This window comes from Ylistrum balloti, unplaced genomic scaffold (genome assembly GCF_031769215.1).
Source record: "Ylistrum balloti isolate Yb309-2 unplaced genomic scaffold, AGI_CSIRO_Ybal_v1 Utg370222, whole genome shotgun sequence".
Classification (NCBI taxonomy): Eukaryota; Metazoa; Mollusca; class Bivalvia; order Pectinida; family Pectinidae; genus Ylistrum; species Ylistrum balloti.
The window spans coordinates 125,148-141,584 of NW_026782186.1; the positions used below are offsets into that span (position 1 = coordinate 125,148).

The 16,437-nt window shown below is 40.0% G+C and overlaps 1 protein-coding gene across 1 annotated transcript; it reads right to left on the reverse strand.

Annotated features, from left to right (window-relative positions):
- Positions 1-239: 239 nt before the first annotated feature.
- On the reverse strand, positions 240-15,861 carry LOC132551870 (palmitoyltransferase ZDHHC23-like). The gene is made up of 5 exons (XM_060216013.1): positions 15,734-15,861; positions 13,874-14,526; positions 3,581-3,692; positions 870-1,046; positions 240-608 (listed from the first exon to the last, which is right to left on the reverse strand). Exons 1-5 carry the CDS (start codon positions 15,859-15,861, stop codon positions 356-358), a joined length of 1,323 nt encoding a protein of 440 aa, XP_060071996.1. The 3' UTR covers positions 240-355.
- Positions 15,862-16,437: the final 576 nt, after the last annotated feature.

A 16,437-nucleotide genomic window follows, 5' to 3' on the forward strand; every position in this document is an offset into this window, starting at 1 on the left:
ACCCTTAACTATTTTGTTGTGTTAAAAGTGTAAGGCATCATACACCCTTAACTATTTTGTTGTGTTAAAAGTGTAAGGCATCATACACCCTTAACTATTTTGTTGTATTAAAAGTGTAAGGCATCATACACCCTTAACTATTTTGTTGTGTTAAAAGTGTAAGGCATCATACACCCTTAACTATTTTGTTGTATTAGAAGTGTAAGGCAATCATACACTATTTTGTTGTATAAGTATTTTGTATCATCCTTCATAAATCTGTTCTACTTAAAGAGTGGTATATAAAAAGATCATAATTTTGCATGATTTCTTCCCTAGGTCTTTCATTATAATGTATTTTACATCCTTAAGTATTCTATACTTCTATCAACCCTACGCTGATTCTCTTTGAGGTGAGAAAAAGTAAAATATTCTTAAAAATTCCACGATCATGTATATTTGAACAAGCCTTAAGACCATACCACTTTGTAAGTTTCCGTTTGCTAGCCATGTGTATTTCCTGTGATGTGATATTCTGTGAGATAAGTATTGATTGGTAGAGGAGATTACAAGACATCAGACATGATGCTAGAAGACAATAGAGACCACTGACAAAGCTCACTGCTGTCCTGCAAATGAAAAAATAAAATAAATTGATGTTTTTACAGAAAACCAAATGAATTGTTCTGTTTTATCATCATACCAACAGCTAATTTAAATTGAATATTCATGTAGAAGAGAAATTTTTATATATAACATATGATGGTTTCATACAATTTGTTAGAATGCTTGGCGAGTCTCATATTTGGTATCTTCAGAATCTTTCTCTTATGGATGAGATTCCTCCCACTGCAAGGAATGAAAGTTCAACAATATTTAAGGGTACTTACTGGAAATCGACATATAAAAATCGACAGTCATGTGGAAGTAGAAACCAGCCGTAGTATAACTGTGGTGTGCACACGGTTGTCAAGGTGAGATGGACACCGTAAAACCCACTAAACACAAACAGTATCATTGCTGCCATGAACTGTTTGTGATTATTGGCGGTTATACAACAGTCTATCCTGAAAATAGAAAAAAAACCACCAACCTGTACACAGTACACAAAAGGTATTAACCTGCTAACACAAGAAACCAGAATACAGAATGGCTTTGAAATGCTGCTATATAATTCTTTGGAATACTGAAAACATCTTCACAATGGTTGGACTCCAGTCCCAAAAGCAAACGAGAACAAGGAGAGACCAAAGGGATCCTATGTATGAAATCTGAGAGATATTCATACAGTTCTTCAGAAATAACAATAACCATCTTTACTAAGCAAAATCCAAGATTGCTGTCTGCCGGCCATTTTGTTATTCTGATCAGTCCTTCGATCAAACAGACACAACTAGGGATCAAGGAAAGCATACACATAAAATTGGAGAAAGATCTACGCTGAAGTTATCAAGACATAGCGATAACAAACTTGCAAAGTCAAAATCCAAGATGGATGCCTTTCATCTTATTTTTTTTCTGATCAGACTCATAAATTAAACGTGAAATGTGAGAGAGATCCATCCTGTACTTCTTAAGAAATAGCAATAACTCACATTCAAAGTAAAAAACAAAGATAGCTGGCTGTTGACCATTTTGTTTTCTGATCAGACCCAAAATCAAACTGGAACAACTAAGGAGCAAGGGGAACATACATATGAAATTCAAGAAAGATCCATCATGTACGTCGCAGGAAATAGCACTAACAAAATTTCAAAGTTGAAATACAAGATGGCTGCCTGTCAGCCATTTTGTTTTTTGGATCAGACCCAAAATCAAACAGGCACAAAAAGGGACCAAGGGGAACACATCTATGAAATTTAAGAAAATTCCAACCAGTGCTTCTCAAGAAATAGCAATAACAACCTTTCAAAGTAAAAATCCAAGATGGCCACCTTTCAGCCATTTCATTTTTTCTGATCAGTCCAAAAATTACATAGGCACAACAAGAGACCAGGAGAAATCTACATATGAAATGTAAGAGAGATCCATTGCTTACGTTTCTAGAAATAGTGTCAACAAACTTCATTGAAAAAATCCAAGATGGCTGACTGTCGGCCATTTTTTTTTGCATCAGTCCCAATATCAAACGGGCACAAGGGGAACCTATATATGAAATTTGTGAAAGACTAGTTTTATAAATTACATATGAAATGGAAACACATATTACATCTCAAGTATATAAAATTGCCAGCGACATCTTCACATCAGCAGTAAAGAGATAGGTATCAAATTGCCAGTGACATCTTCACATCAACAGTAAAAAGATAGGTATCAAATTGCCAGCGACATCATCACATCAACAGTAAAGAGATAGGTATCAAATTGCCAGCGACATCTTCACATCAACAGCAAAGAAATAGGTATCGAATTGCCAGCGACATCTTCACATCAACAGTAAAGAGATAGGTATCAAATTGCCAGCGACATCTTCACATCAACAGTAAAGAGATAGGTATCAAATTGCCAGCGACATCTTCACATCAACAGTAAAGAGATTGGTATCAAAGTACTGGAAGTCCTGTAAACAAACATTTTTCTTTGTTTAGATATTTTATGATTTGTAGTAAATAATATATAATCATTGAAGCTTGTGCTCTATTTCTTAAAGCTAAATACCAAGGAGAGATTTAAGAAATTAAAATTTAAGAAATGTGCTTTAAGAAATAGAGCACAAGCTTCAATGATTACATTTACTACAAATCATAAAATATCTAAACAAAGAAAAATGTTTGTTTACAGGACTTCCAGTAGTATACTAACATTTATTGAATATTTAAAAGATAATACACTTATCACATACTGGTGCAATATATTTACAATCTGGAAAAAAGAAATTATGATAGGATCCATGTGAACTTCAGAGTGGGTCAAGGTCAATCAGCTGAACAAACTTGATAATCCTTCAATACAACATAACTTCTGGTCAAATATCATAACCAAGAAAGTCTTTTCTGATGTGTAGAGGATTATTAATTTTTTGTATATGACTTCTTTTGTTAGTTTACCTTTGGGCCAGGTAAGTTAAGAAATGAACAATAATGTTTGTTTAAAAATTATGTTACTGAATCTTTACTCTACATGTAACAATTCATAGTGCAACTTTAATTATAAGCATGATAATTAGTACCCACAGAACTTAATGCTGCAATGCAAAATTTTAAAATATATAATGATTTTAGAAGCAATGATGGTGGCTATAATTTGTTAAAGCATTTGTTACATGCAGCCATATATTCTATTATTGAAATTTGAAAATCTAACACATCCATTAAATTTCATCACTGCCAGGCCTCTTATATTTTAATAAAGCAAACTACAAAGGCAGATAACTCAGGGTAACTCTCATGCAAATCAAAGCAAAAAAAAATATAATAGAAATTGTCCAGATTACATAAGCAGGGGTAGATAATTCACAATGTAACATGCATGTACACCAAAGCAGCTTTACACTGAAAACAATTAAAAACTCACCATACACAACGATTGTCAGTCACGACAAAGCAGACTTCCCACAAAAAATAATGTCTATTTAATGTTAAGACAAGGGCAGATAACTCACCATACACAGTGATGGTCACGCACATCAAAGCAGGCTTTACACACGGTACAATGCCCAGAGCGAGGCGGCTTTTTTATTCCACAATCAGCACACCAGGTGATCAATTTGCCATCTGATTAAATACAAGATGCATGCAATAACACCGTTGAAGTATTCCCTTTGAAAATGATGCAAATCAAGGTGAGACATCCAGGAAAAAATAAATCTTAGTGTTGAATATATCCTGTCTATATTTAAAACCTTAGATTTAAAATCTTGCCTTTAGATCTCACTGTGATAGACGTCATCATAAATTTCAATGTCTCCACCAGGAATTTGGGATATTTGATTTACCAGTATTACACTCAACCGATCAAGCTAAAGACAAGCTCTCTCTAGCCAAGCAGTATATTGCAGCATGTATTTACACAAGTGTTAAAAAGTACCTCCATTTGACAACACAAGGGAATCTTGGCCTCTACCTAGCAAATTTATGACCACACAGGAGCCTATACATGGCAACAATAACCCAGTGATCACGAGCAAGTGGTGATGAAAATGTACATCCAGCATAAAACAAAATGCTTATATACCCCAGTAACACCACCTCACCTAACCTCCACCCCTCACCTCCCCCACCCCACACTTACCCAACCTTTACTACTCACCTCCCCCTTACCCAATTTCTTTTCCTCACCCCCTTACCCAACTTCCACTCCTCAACCCCCCTTACCCTTTACCCAACCTCTACTCCTCACCCTCCTCTTACCCAACCTGCACTCCTCACCCCCACTCTTACACAACCTGCACTCCTCACCGCCCTCTTACCCAACCTGCACTCCTCACCGCCCTCTTACCAAACCTGCACTCCTCACCCCCCTCCCACCTTACCCAATCTGTATTCCTCAACCCCCCCCCCCCCCCCACCTTACCCAACCTGCACTCCTCACCCCCCTCTTACCCAACCTCCACTCCTCACCCTCCTCTTACCCACCTCCATTCCTCACCCCCCCTCCCTCCTCTTGTGCAACCTCCACTCCTCCACCTCCCTCTCCCCCTTGTCCAACCTCCACTCTCACCCCAACTCCACCCCTCCCCCCTTTCAATATCTCAACTAGCATTTCCTTTAGTACAAGTGGCCTCCTAGAACTAGAGAACAATAAAATATAGGCTTGCTCTCAGACACTATTTTGAGCACAACTCTATATGTATGTACGTATATATGTTTAAATATGTTGATGAGGTTCCTAAAACAAAGTAATAAAAAATCAACCATTTATCACTCAACCCTAAGAAACCATAGTGATCTGTCTTTTCCCTATTCACCATCCAACAAGATAAACACAAACAGATCCCTCATTTTCCAGTTATCCTGTCCACAAACCTTTTCACCTGACATGATACCATCAGCTAGTGGGCCTCGTCCAACATCACAAAAAAAAAAAAGGATTAAAATGGGATCCCTCAACAAATCCCTCTTAGGTTCATGTGGAATCAGCTGATGTCCTGATGGTTGGCTAATTTTTTTTATAAAACAATTTTACCCCCAAGAAAACCTGTCATAACAGATACAACTGTGGCCTTGAACCTCAGCTTTATACTTAAAATCTGACATATATTTTTGTAACCCAAGTAAAACACCTGCCACAATATACCACTCGGCTAGAGAGAACTTCTCTGCAGCTATGTAACCATGGTAAATACTAGCCACAATATACCACTCGGCTAGAGAGAACTTCTCTGCAGCTATGTAACCATGGTAAATACTAGCCACAATATACCACTCGGCTAGAGAGAACTTCTCTTTAGCTCTGTAACCATGGTAAATACTAGCCACGATATACCACTCGGCTAGAGAGAACTTCTCTTTAGCTCTGTAACCATGGTAAATACTAGCCACGATATACCACTCGGCTAGAGAGAACTTCTCTTTAGCTCTGTAACCATGGTAAACACTAGCCACAATATATCACTCGGCTAGAGTGAACTTCTCTGTAGCTCAGTCAATTGAGCGTAGGATTAATAAACTATGGCCAGAGGTCCCTGGTTCAAATCCTAGTGGAGGCATTGAAATAAATAATGATATGTTACATTAGTGCCCATGTAGGGACAATGGAACAGAGGGCATTATTTATTTCAATGCCTTTGCTAGGGTTTGAACCCAGGACCTCTGGTCTACTGGTCTGATGTTCAACCAACAAGCTATTACGACATATTTTCTCTAGCCAACTGGTATATTACAGCTAGTATTTACCAAGGTTACATTTACTTATTCATTAGAAAATAAAAGAAGGGGCCCAAAGTGCCTTAACCGTAACATAAGATTTAATTTAATCATAGATCATTTTGTTGTCCTGACCTAACATTTAAATTGTAATGTTAACATACCAGGTATTCCACTATATGTAATTGAGCTAAATTACTGACAAACTGATATTTTAGTAGATTTGAGCCCTCAGCCCTTCAGAATTGAGGGAATGAGTCTATTGCAACAATTCTGATCTAGTTTGCAGAATATGAAAAAAAATCTGAAATCATGAATTTCCAATTTAATTAGTGTAAAATTTACCCCACCCTACAGGAGAATTGGGGGCAGTCATTTTACAAAATTCATAACCTGTACTACCAATCAGAAAGGGTTTTTGATTTTACAAGATCTAGGTCTAAAGAAGAAGACTTTTGAACTATGCCTCAGTTTTCAAATTATCAGAGTGCTATCTGATGACAATAATTCTAACCTAGATATAGTTATTTTTCATAAATAAACTATCCCCAAAAGTGTTCTTTCCTACATAAAAGACAAAGCAAAATTTACCTGCACAACAGACCTTATATCATACCTTCCTGCAAAGAACAAACTTTATCACTGAATGGCTGTAGAATGACCCAAATTCCCATAACTCTTTTACGCTCTTAACCTTTCATATTAAAAAGTACAGGAATGACAGTATTGTCTTTTTTTATATTGTTTCGGGTTTTATTTTTGTGTGTTTATTGCTTGTTGCTTAGTTTACTGTTCCATAATCAGTCAACGTCATTATAAGACAAAGTCTACCGACAGCAGCTGGTGACTTTCTCACTCGACAGCAGCTGGTGACTTCCTCACTCAACAGCAGCTGGTGACTTCCTCACTCAACAACATCACTCAACGTCATTATAAGACAAAGTCTCCTGACAGCAGCTGGTGACTTCCTCACTCAACAACAAAAGTAGTCAACGTCATTATAAGACAAAGTCTCCTGACAGCAGCTGGTGACTTCCTCACTCGACAGCAGCTGGTGACTTCCTCACTCAACAACATCACTCAACAAAGTCTCCTGACAGCAGCTGGTGACTTCCTCACTCAAAAACATCATTCAGCGTCATTATAAGACAAAGTCTCCTGACAGCAGCTGGTGACTTCCTCACTCAACAACATCACTCAGCGTCATTATAAGACAAAGTCTACAGACAGCAGCTGGTGACTTCCTCACTCAACAACATCACTCAACGTCATTATAAGACATAGTCTCCTGACAGCAGCTGGTGACTTCCTCACTCAACAACATCACTCAACGTCATTATAAGACAAAGTCTACCGACAGCAGCTGGTGACTTCCTCACTCAAAAACATCATTCAGCGTCATTATAAGACAAAGTCTCCTGACAGCAGCTGGTGACTTCCTCACTCAACAACATCACTCAGCGTCATTATAAGACAAAGTCTACCGACAGCAGCTGGTGACTTCCTCACTCAACAGCAGCTGGTGTCTTCCTCACTCAACCTCATTATAAGACAAAGTCTCCTGACAGCAGCTGGTGACTTCCTCACTCAACAACATCACTCAGCGTCATTATAAGACAAAGTCTACCGACAGCAGCTGGTGACTTCCTCACTCAACAGCAGCTGGTGACTTCCTCACTCAATAACATAATTAGTCAACATCATTATAAGACATAGTCTCCTGACAGCAGCTGGTGACTTCCTCACTCAACAGCAGCTGGTGACTTCCTCACTCAACAACATCACTCAACGTCATTATAAGACAAAGTCTCCTGACAGCAGCTGGTGACTTCCTCACTCGACAGCAGCTGGTGTCTTCCTCACTCAACAACATCACTCAATGTCATTATAAGACATAGTCTCCTGACAGCAGCTGGTGACTTCCTCACTCAACAACATCACTCAACGTCATTATAAGACAAAGTCTACCGACAGCAGCTGGTGACTTCCTCACTCAACAGCAGCTGGTGACTTCCTCACTCAACAACAAAATTAGTCAACGTCATTATAAGACAAAGTCTCCTGACAGCAGCTGGTGACTTCCTCACGCGACAGCAGCTGGTGTCTTCCTCACTCAACAACATCACTCAATGTCATTATAAGACATAGTCTCCTGACAGCAGCTGGTGACTTCCTCACTCAACAGCAGCTGGTGACTTCCTCACTCAACAACATCACTCAATGTCATTACAAGACATAGTCTCCTGACAGCAGCTGGTGACTTCCTCACTCAACAGCAGCTGGTGACTTCCTCACTCAATAACATAATTAGTCAACATCATTATAGGACATCGTTTCCTGACACCAGCTGGTGACTTCCTCACTCAACAGCAGCTGGTGACTTCCTCACTCAACAACATCACTCAACGTCATTATAAGACATAGTCTCCTGACAGCAGCTGGTGACTTCCTCACTCAACAGCAGCTGGTGACTTCCTCACTCAACAACAAAATTAGTCAACGTCATTATAAGACAAAGTCTACCGACAGCAGCTGGTGACTTCCTCACTCAACAACAAAATTAGTCAACGTCATTATAAGACAAAGTCTACCGACAGCAGCTGGTGACTTCCTCACTCAACAGCAGCTGGTGACTTCCTCACTCAACAACAAAATTAGTCAACGTCATTATAAGACAAAGTCTCCTGACAGCAGCTGGTGACTTCCTCACTCGACAGCAGCTGGTGTCTTCCTCACTCAACAACATCACTCAACCTCATTATAAGACATAGTCTCCTGACAGCAGCTGGTGACTTCCTCACTCAACAGCAGCTGGTGACTTTCTCACTCAACAACAAAATTAGTCAACGTCATTATAAGACAAAGTCTCCTGACAGCAGCTGGTGACTTCCTCACTCAACGGCAGCTGGTGACTTCCTCACTCAACAACATCACTCAACCTCATTATAAGACAAAGTCTCCTGACACCAGCTGGTGACTTCCTCACTCGACAGCAGCTGGTGTCTTCCTCACTCAACAACATCACTCAACGTCATTATAAGACATAGTCTCCTGACAGCAGCTGGTGACTTCCTCACTCAACAACATCACTCAGCGTCATTATAAGACAAAGTCTACCGACAGCAGCTGGTGACTTCCTCACTCAACAGCAGCTGGTGACTTCCTCACTCAACAACAAAATTAGTCAACGTCATTATAAGACAAAGTCTACCGACAGCAGCTGGTGACTTCCTCACTCAACAGCAGCTGGTGACTTCCTCACTCAACAACAAAATTAGTCAACGTCATTATAAGACAAAGTCTACCGACAGCAGCTGGTGACTTCCTCACTCAACAGCAGCTGGTGACTTCCTCACTCAACAACAAAATTAGTCAACGTCATTATAAGACAAAGTCTCCTGACAGCAGCTGGTGACTTCCTCACTCGACAGCAGCTGGTGTCTTCCTCACTCAACAACATCACTCAACCTCATTATAAGACATAGTCTCCTGACAGCAGCTGGTGACTTCCTCACTCAACAACATCACTCAACGTCATTATAAGACATAGTCTCCTGACAGCAGCTGGTGACTTCCTCACTCAACAGCAGCTGGTGACTTCCTCACTCAATAACATAATTAGTCAACATCATTATAAGACATAGTCTCCTGACAGCAGCTGGTGACTTCCTCACTCAACAACATCACTCAACCTCATTATAAGACAAAGTCTCCTGACAGCAGCTGGTGACTTCCTCACTCGACAGCAGCTGGTGTCTTCCTCACTCAACAACATCACTCAACGTCATTATAAGACATAGTCTCCTGACAGCAGCTGGTGACTTCCTCACTCAACAACATCATTCAGCGTCATTATAAGACAAAGTCTACCGACAGCAGCTGGTGACTTCCTCACTCAACAGCAGCTGGTGACTTCCTCACTCAACAACAAAATTAGTCAACGTCATTATAAGACAAAGTCTACCGACAGCAGCTGGTGACTTCCTCACTCGACAGCAGCTGGTGACTTCCTCACTCAATAACATAATTAGTCAACATCATGATCAGACAAAGTCTCCTGACAGCAGCTGGTGACTTCCTCACTCAACAGCAGCTGGTGACTTCCTCACTCAACAACATCACTCAATGTCATTATAAGACATAGTCTCCTGACAGCAGCTGGTGACTTCCTCACTCAACAGCAGCTGGTGACTTCCTCACTCAACAACATCACTCAATGTCATTACAAGACATAGTCTCCTGACAGCAGCTGGTGACTTCCTCACTCAACAGCAGCTGGTGACTTCCTCACTCAATAACATAATTAGTCAACATCATTATAGGACATCGTTTCCTGACACCAGCTGGTGACTTCCTCACTCAACAGCAGCTGGTGACTTCCTCACTCAACAACATCACTCAACGTCATTATAAGACATAGTCTCCTGACAGCAGCTGGTGACTTCCTCACTCAACAGCAGCTGGTGACTTCCTCACTCAACAACAAAATTAGTCAACGTCATTATAAGACAAAGTCTACCGACAGCAGCTGGTGACTTCCTCACTCAACAGCAGCTGGTGACTTCCTCACTCAACAACAAAATTAGTCAACGTCATTATAAGACAAAGTCTACCGACAGCAGCTGGTGACTTCCTCACTCAACAGCAGCTGGTGACTTCCTCACTCAACAACAAAATTAGTCAACGTCATTATAAGACAAAGTCTCCTGACAGCAGCTGGTGACTTCCTCACTCGACAGCAGCTGGTGTCTTCCTCACTCAACAACAAAATTAGTCAACGTCATTATAAGACAAAGTCTCCTGACAGCAGCTGGTGACTTCCTCACTCAACGGCAGCTGGTGACTTCCTCACTCAACAACATCACTCAACCTCATTATAAGACAAAGTCTCCTGACACCAGCTGGTGACTTCCTCACTCGACAGCAGCTGGTGTCTTCCTCACTCAACAACATCACTCAACGTCATTATAAGACAAAGTCTCCTGACAGCAGCTGGTGACTTCCTCACTCAACAACATCACTCAGCGTCATTATAAGACAAAGTCTACCGACAGCAGCTGGTGACTTCCTCACTCAACAGCAGCTGGTGACTTCCTCACTCAACAACAAAATTAGTCAACGTCATTATAAGACAAAGTCTACCGACAGCAGCTGGTGACTTCCTCACTCAACAGCAGCTGGTGACTTCCTCACTCAACAACAAAATTAGTCAACGTCATTATAAGACAAAGTCTACCGACAGCAGCTGGTGACTTCCTCACTCAACAGCAGCTGGTGACTTCCTCACTCAACAACAAAATTAGTCAACGTCATTATAAGACAAAGTCTCCTGACAGCAGCTGGTGACTTCCTCACTCGACAGCAGCTGGTGTCTTCCTCACTCAACAACATCACTCAACCTCATTATAAGACATAGTCTCCTGACAGCAGCTGGTGACTTCCTCACTCAACAACATCACTCAACGTCATTATAAGACATAGTCTCCTGACAGCAGCTGGTGACTTCCTCACTCAACAGCAGCTGGTGACTTCCTCACTCAATAACATAATTAGTCAACATCATTATAAGACATAGTCTCCTGACAGCAGCTGGTGACTTCCTCACTCAACAACATCACTCAACGTCATTATAAGACAAAGTCTCCTGACAGCAGCTGGTGACTTCCTCACTCGACAGCAGCTGGTGTCTTCCTCACTCAACAACATCACTCAACGTCATTATAAGACATAGTCTCCTGACAGCAGCTGGTGACTTCCTCACTCAACAACATCATTCAGCGTCATTATAAGACAAAGTCTACCGACAGCAGCTGGTGACTTCCTCACTCAACAACAAAATTAGTCAACGTCATTATAAGACAAAGTCTACCGACAGCAGCTGGTGACTTCCTCACTCAATAACATAATTAGTCAACATCATGATCAGACAAAGTCTCCTGACAGCAGCTGGTGACTTTCTCACTCGACAGCAGCTGGTGACTTCCTCACTCAACAACATAATTAGTCAACGTCATTATAAGACAAAGTCTACCGACAGCAGCTGGTGACTTCCTCACTCAATAACATAATTAGTCAACATCATGATCAGACAAAGTCTCCTGACAGCAGCTGGTGACTTTCTCACTCGACAGCAGCTGGTGACTTCCTCACTCAACAACAAAATTAGTCAACGTCATTATAAGACAAAGTCTCCTGACAGCAGCTGGTGACTTCCTCACTCGACAGCAGCTGGTGTCTTCCTCACTCAACAACATCACTCAACCTCATTATAAGACATAGTCTCCTGACAGCAGCTGGTGTCTTCCTCACTCAACAACATCACTCAACGTCATTATAAGACATAGTCTCCTGACAGCAGCTGGTGACATCCTCACTCAACAGCAGCTGGTGACTTCCTCACTCAACAGCAGCTGGTGACTTCCTCACTCAACAACAAAATTAGTCAACGTCATTATAAGACAAAGTCTACCGACAGCAGCTGGTGTCTTCCTCACTCAACAACATCACTCAACCTCATTATAAGACATAGTCTCCTGACAGCAGCTGGTGACTTCCTCACTCAACAACATCACTCAACGTCATTATAAGACATAGTCTCCCGACAGCAGCTGGTGACTTCCTCACTCAATAACATAATTAGTCAACATCATTATAAGACATAGTCTCCTGACAGCAGCTGGTGACTTCCTCACTCAACAACATCACTCAACCTCATTATAAGACAAAGTCTCCTGACAGCAGCTGGTGACTTCCTCACTCGACAGCAGCTGGTGTCTTCCTCACACAACAACATCACTCAACGTCATTATAAGACATAGTCTCCTGACAGCAGCTGGTGACTTCCTCACTCAACAACATCATTCAGCGTCATTATAAGACAAAGTCTACCGACAGCAGCTGGTGACTTCCTCACTCAACAGCAGCTGGTGACTTCCTCACTCAACAACAAAATTAGTCAACGTCATTATAAGACAAAGTCTACCGACAGCAGCTGGTGACTTCCTCACTCAATAACATAATTAGTCAACATCATGATCAGACAAAGTCTCCTGACAGCAGCTGGTGACTTTCTCACTCAACAGCAGCTGGTGACTTCCTCACTCAACAACATAATTAGTCAACGTCATTATAAGACAAAGTCTACCGACAGCAGCTGGTGACTTTCTCACTCAACAGCAGCTGGTGACTTCCTCACTCAACAACATAATTAGTCAACGTCATTATAAGACAAAGTCTACCGACAGCAGTTGGTGACTTTCTCACTCGACAGCAGCTGTTGACTTCCTCACTCAACAACATAATTAGTCAACGTCATTATAAGACAAAGTCTCCTGACACCAGCTGGTGACTTCCTCACTCAACAGCAGCTGGTGTCTTCCTCACTCAACCTCATTATAAGACAAAGTCTCCTGACAGCAGCTGGTGACTTCCTCACTCAACAACATCACTCAGCGTCATTATAAGACAAAGTCTACCGACAGCAGCTGGTGACTTCCTCACTCAACAGCAGCTGGTGACTTCCTCACTCAATAACATAATTAGTCAACATCATGATCAGACAAAGTCTCCTGACAGCAGCTGGTGACTTTCTCACTCGACAGCAGCTGGTGACTTCCTCACTCAACAACATCACTCAACGTCATTATAAGACATAGTCTCCTGACAGCAGCTGGTGACATCCTCACTCAACAGCAGCTGGTGACTTCCTCACTCAACAGCAGCTGGTGACTTCCTCACTCAACAACATAAAAGAGGTGTATCTCACCTTAACAAATGAGGAAAAACAAGTGTATTGCTAAAAGATATAACTAGAGCAGCACAGATGTGCTGTGATCTGAGATTCCTGGGAAACAAAATCTATTTCCATGCAGGGATCATTCCCACACCATTTGAACTTTTACCTGAGGTCGAGTACATATGTTAAATGTGTTTGATACTTTTGAAGCTGCATGATAACAGAAATCACGAAATCTAACATAAGTGAACAGATCACATGCATCACATGTCGGCTGAATAACATCATGCAGTAAAGCATGACATCAATGAATCACTTAACAATTTACTAATAAATAGAAAAGAAAGTTCTTTACCCACTATTGGCCGAGAATCCACCCATTTGATGTCCTCCTCTGGTAAAGTTTCAGTAGTCCTTTCATCTAAAGACATTTGAACTTTACTGTTTCCAGTGGTTTCTTCCATATCAACTTGTGTGTACTCCTTTTCTTGTTTTTCAATTGAGTTACTGCGCCTATCATTTGAACTATACACATCTTTCCTTTGTAGAGCTTTGTATGATACATAAGGACGTAAAGATCGACCATTTAACTTGGCTTGAATCATATAATATATCATACCGAAACACGATGTGGTTAATAAAATATTTTCCCACAATAAAATTTCGCGAAATCCTACAATGAAAGACTGAAATGTTACAAACATCAATATGACTGAGACTAAACCCCAAATAAAAAAGAAAGGTGTCCGAGTTTTTTCCGTGTTTCTACGCCAACTCCGATAAAATAATAACATAAATATCGGCATAAGGAGCAAGGACAGCACTGTCATGATTGGTCCGATAGTGGCAATGAAAATGCAGAACGGCACCATGACCAGTGGTGCAATAATGTCCAGGCGTAGCTGCATTGCCCCATGTCCGAAGATCCCCGGGATACGACATCGGTCACTTATCGTGTTTAAAATTCTTGCCTGCATCCTTGGTGGGATTCGCTGACATGTTATGCACCTGTAAAATTTACATGTTAAACTTTCTGAAATATCAGCTTTAAGCAGGGAGTATACTCAAGTAATATGGGATGGTACTCAAGTAATTTGAAGTGATACTCAAATAATACGGAGTGAAGATGGCTTCAAGACTGACAAGGGCAACTTATGTTTTCTTTATCATTTGCTAGATTAAAATTCCATGTGATAAAGAGAATCTTAGACATGTTTCAATTTCACATGGGATTAGAAAACTAGACACAAATTTTCATTTTAGCTTTTCAGACGCTCCCTAGAAGAAAAATTTGTAAATCCATTTCTTAAATCTTAAACATAATCTGATCAAGAAAGATCCTTTATTTACTGATATGGTGAGCAGGTGGTGCAGTGATAATGTATTTTTCACCTAATGATCCGTGATTTGTTCTACATACAAGCATGAAAAGGTATAGGGTGACTACATCGGTTATTCCTGTGCAATCAGGTTTCCTCCCACAGTGAAACTCCTTCCACATTTTCATTGTCCCAGCAAGGCCTCGAATTTAATATTTTTTGTCACTTGCTGAAAACAGCAAGTGCCTTAAATTTGTACTTGATAAAATGACTGTTTACTTGCTATTATTACAAATCTCCATGTTCAAATAATGTGTTTTGTTTTGTGATTTATAATATATTGCCTTGCTTCATCCAATATATTATATATATTATACATTATAGAAGATCTGCTTTGTCCCAATATTTACACTTTGAAAATCAAAACAATTTAATTCTGTGAAATGTTAGGAATAGACAGGCACTCACAGTTTGCATCTGATGAATCCAATTGCTGAAAAAAGCAAGTCATTATTTTTTTACTTGCAATTCTTGGATTTCTACTTGCAAACAGCCAGTAAAAAGCCTTAAATTCGAGGCCTGCCAACAAGAGTGATGGATATAAGTTATGATAACTTCCCCAATCATTAATCACGCTAGCTGGCCCTAATGAAAGTGCATGACAGGGAAAAACTTGCGTAGTCAGGCAGGTGACCTCATACCTTTTCTTATTAGTTTAGGAAAGCAAACCGTGGTAATTTACACGGGTGAAAGGTGAGAATGTTACCACTGCACTACGTTACCCATCCACTCATGAAATTCTCTTCTTCTTTTTTATTTTATTTTGATTATGAAAGAATAATCCCTTTCGACATGAGCAGTAATTGGATAGCTTAACAAAAAATTATACACAATACCTGTCAAAAGCCTCATCGACGGCCTCACAGTCACAGCAACAGGCAAGTATATGACTTTTCTCTCCTTTGATATTTTCATATTCACAACAACATAGTGGCTCAGCACTTGTCACTCTGGAAGGGGACATAACTCTTACATATTCCTACAAATAAATTAAGTTAAATTAAGGTGAATCAATTTAACAACTGTTAACTGACTTCATTCTGAAAGGGGGCATAACTCTCCCTAATCCAAACAAATTAATGACAATAAATTTGTTAATGACTGACATAATTATATAATCTGATCAGATCCAATAAATAACAACAAAATATTATAAAGAACCAAATTATAATCACAAATATTTAAAAAAAAAAAACTATAAAAAATAATCAGTTAGAAAGAAACACCACGTCTCCCATGGACATAAATATATGAGTTTGATGACTTTATAGAGGTAGTCAACTGTGACCTCTGACCTGTTAACCATAACCTTAATAATTATTTGTAGAGCTTAATGATACTATAGACTAAATATATATGGAGTGAATCTGTTGAGATGTTCTCAAACTTATGACATTATTTCAGAAATTAATGTATGGGTACTTGTGGTAAAACACAGCTTTATCTGATTTATTTATTTATAAATGGATTACCCAAACCTTGGAAAGTGCTCAGGCATGTGGTGCATTTAAATTTGATTGAATACCATGCCATTTTTCAG